We start from the raw sequence: 3632 nt of genomic DNA, 5'->3' as shown, positions 1-3632 counted from the left end.
AGCGGAGAGTTGGTAATGCGTTCTGTACGATACTCGATCACTGACATTACATGTTGTATAGCCATACCAAATACAGTCAAAGCGGAGAGTTGGTAATGCGTTCTGTATTCATCTACTCGGTCACTGACATTACATGCGATTGTATAGCCATACCAAATACAGTCAAAGCGGAGAGTTGGTAACTACCGTTCTGTACGATACTCGGTCACTGACATTACATGTTGTATATGCCATACCAAATACAGTCAAAGCGGAGAGTTGGTAACGCGTTCTGTACGATACTCGGCACGCTGACAACTGACATTACATGTTGTATAGCCATACCAAATGCAGTCAAAGCGGAAATTTATATACAACGATTCAACGCCTACATTACTACCCCTATAAGCGATTTTTAAACTTAAGGCCTAATACCTCCTTGTGTCATGTGATAAATGTTCTATTATGTTATAACAAACACTTTCTGCCTACTACACTCTGGTGTATCAGCGAAACTGTTCGAAACTTAAGGCCTATACATCTCTATACACCCTCCGGGGCGTGGGGAAGGCTAATGGTTACAGGGTCCGCTCGTCACGCTGAAGACCCGGGTTTGATACCTCACATGGATTATTGTGTGAAGCCCATTTATATAGCTGGAATATTGCTAAAAGCGGCGTAAAACCACACTCACTCACTCACTCACTCTTCCCCCCTCCCCCAGCACCTTGGTTCTTTGCTTGGTAGTTGTTGCAGGTCTCGTCAGGGATGCCGTGGCTATGGGCGTACTCGTATACCTTGTAGTCGCTGCCTCCTTGACAGCTGCCGGCGTTGCCGCAGTCGATGACGTGCTGGACAGACAGGTATGCAGAGGGCCACACCCTTCCCCTCTTGATGTTGATCCGGTCTGCTATGGAGCTGGTGGCTCCCATGGCCCAGCAGGAGCCACAGTCTGTCACAGAGTAAGGTATATAACAATCACGGTGCTAACAAATTTCTGGTACTGATGGAACGGTAAAGGTGAGTTGTACTAACTTTTGGCAAGTTAGTTTGTTAAATATTGCCTCTGTTCACCCTGCAGAAAATGTGTTCCCGGTGGGATAGGTCACGTGACTATTAACCTTCTGTCGCCTAACAGGCAGCTTGGGTTATCCAGGATAATAACGTGTTAGCGCTTTGAGCATGTGCCTTGTACGTGGAAAAGGCGCATCATAAATTCACATTTATATCATTATTATTATGACTTGATGAAATTAATCAAATTGGCAACAAAGGGCAAAGAGAAGAGGAGCCCCATAAATACCTTCTAGTTGGGTTGGGTCAGTATGTGAGAAACCGAGAAAGAGGAAACACGTTGTATTCTTTGAAATGACACACTATACTATTTTAACACATCAATGTTTTCTGGGCAGCGAGCATTAGTCCCCACTTACACTGCGGAATGTGTTGGTTGCGAGTTGTACCACAGTAGTTAGTTCCGTTCACATTACGCCAATCCCAGGATTTGGGCAATGCTTTCAACGGCTGCTCAAAGGCTCTAGGGTGGGTCCTGAAACCAAATGCATAGAAATAGAAACGACAAAACCCTGTCCACACCCATAAGAAATCTCTGCATTTCTGACTTAATCACTAGCTGACGCCATATTCAACAGTATTACAGCTTTACAACGTGGTCTGTAAACCATCGAATCTGGGCTATACAATTAAGTGATTGACACCATGAGATACGGTGACAGGGCATATGCTTACTATCAAATAATGATGACACCAGGTGTTTGCGAAAGGATGAGCGTATCCTGCCCAACCGAAGGAAGCGTCATAGAAAGTATGTTCACTTAAATAAAAATTCGGAAATGTATGGTACAAGTCAAATAGGGATTCAACAAATATTAAAATTCCCTAGACATGTCTTCCTTAACGTTTGAAATATAACGTGCGACAACCAGTTGACACTTAAATAAGCATTTATATCGCTTCTTAATAGCAGATTTAAAAGGGCGATAACCACAGTATTGATTGCCTGAAGAGGAAGCATGTGATAAACATCTCTATGACTTTAAATATGTATGAATGTCAAATATCATTACAGATAGTATAGTCTAGATACTGTCACTGATTGTAAGTTGTGGGAAACCAGAGATCGGTCTCCAAGGAAACATCGAAGGTTAATGGGGAGCGAAAAATCATTAAAAACTCCAATTCATTCATGTCAGTTCCACAGTGCCACTTTAGCGCTCTGAGAGGTTCGTCTCCGGCTGAGATAACATACATGTAGTTTATAGACACCTGGTTTTGGTTCATGAGTGAAATACCCCATAAAATAGGACTCTATGATGAACTGTTTGTCTAAGGTGAGGTTAAATTGGGTTTTACGTCGTGCTTGAGAATATTTCGCTCATATTACGACGTGCATGCGTGTGTATGTGTATGTGCGGCTGCTTGTACTAGCCCAGACTTAAGCTGGTTTTATAGTGCTAGCCCACTGTGATACCACGCCGTAGTGAAGCATGAATACCCCACTCAGACACATTGTACTGACTCCGAGCCGACCAGTCCTTGTTGTACAAGGGCAGGAACCAACAAGTACCATATTTTAACGTCTTTTGGTATAACGCGTCGGGGATCGAATCCGCGACCTTCCGCTCTCCGGGCGGACGCTCTAACCACTACACCACGGAGGCGGTCAGACAGAATAGGTCACGTGATGATGTACATACGTACATATTAAGTATGACAGTAGTCAATTGTACTTACTTGACCTCTGGCCTCCCTTCTTTCTCAGGCTGGAAGCAATATGGCTTCCCATTATACTTATTGTCTCTTCCGTAGGTAACAGAAACTAATGCTAAAACCAACACGACTTTGACAAACATGACTGCCTTGGTGTCTCTTTACTGTATGATATGCCTTGACTGTCACATGATATTGTTCATGTGATGGGGCTCCTATCTAATATCTGATAAAGGCCGGAAGGTCATAGCACATGTGGTGTATATGAATATATAGGGCAGCTGACAGTTGGCCTGTATTGAGGTCAGAACAAGTGAAGGATGTTTTACGCCGCATATCTTATTCCCAGTGAATATATAATATTGGCCTGGACTAGCACACCGATGACTGAAATAAGTCGAGGTAAAGGGTTAAAAAGAACCGACACTCAAACAGCAAAACGTTGTGTTTTACACGGGCTTTGGACGCTTTCTACCGATCTGTTGACCGTCCACATCATGTCGTTACTGACGCGGGAACGTTATTATCACGCTCCTCTCGTTTGTTGACTGGCTTTGTTGACATTGTTAATAGAGCTGCAGCGTCTGGCTGGTGTTTTGAGCTTTCATTGGTCAAGTTCCTAGCTTTTCCTTTGATTGTCAACGGTACCAACATAATTCCATTGTGTATATACTTTTAACTGTCATACAAACCATTCTGTTTTGAGTGAGTGAGTATAATTTTACGCAGCTTTTAGAAATATTCTTGCAATATCACGACGAGAGACACCAGAGTGAGTGAGTGAGTTTAGTTTTACGCTGCACTCAGCAATATTCCAGCTATATGGCGGCGGTCTGTAAATAATCGAGTCCAGACCAGACAATCCAGTGATCAACAGCATGAGTATCGATCTACGCAATTGGGAACCGATGATATGTGTCAAC

At 43.3% G+C, this 3632-nt stretch overlaps 1 protein-coding gene across 1 annotated transcript; it reads right to left on the bottom strand.

Moving 5' to 3' along the window:
• Positions 1–685: 685 nt before the first annotated feature.
• Positions 686–2920, bottom strand: LOC124266292 (cathepsin Z-like; the record flags this gene model as incomplete). The annotated part of the gene is made up of 3 exons (XM_046701111.1): positions 2734–2920; positions 1413–1528; positions 686–931 (listed from the first exon to the last, which is right to left on the bottom strand). Coding segments are annotated over exons 1-3 (481 nt in total), but the record flags the coding sequence as incomplete, so codon positions are not given.
• Between the last annotated feature and the right edge of the window lie 712 nt (positions 2921–3632).

The sequence above is a fragment of the Haliotis rubra genome, unplaced genomic scaffold, assembly GCF_003918875.1.
Source record: "Haliotis rubra isolate DU_JTF1 unplaced genomic scaffold, ASM391887v1 Scf1244, whole genome shotgun sequence".
NCBI classification, from domain to species: Eukaryota; Metazoa; Mollusca; class Gastropoda; order Lepetellida; family Haliotidae; genus Haliotis; species Haliotis rubra.
The sequence above is the reverse complement of the archived record's forward strand: the minus strand, read 5'-3'. Positions and strand labels throughout refer to the sequence as shown.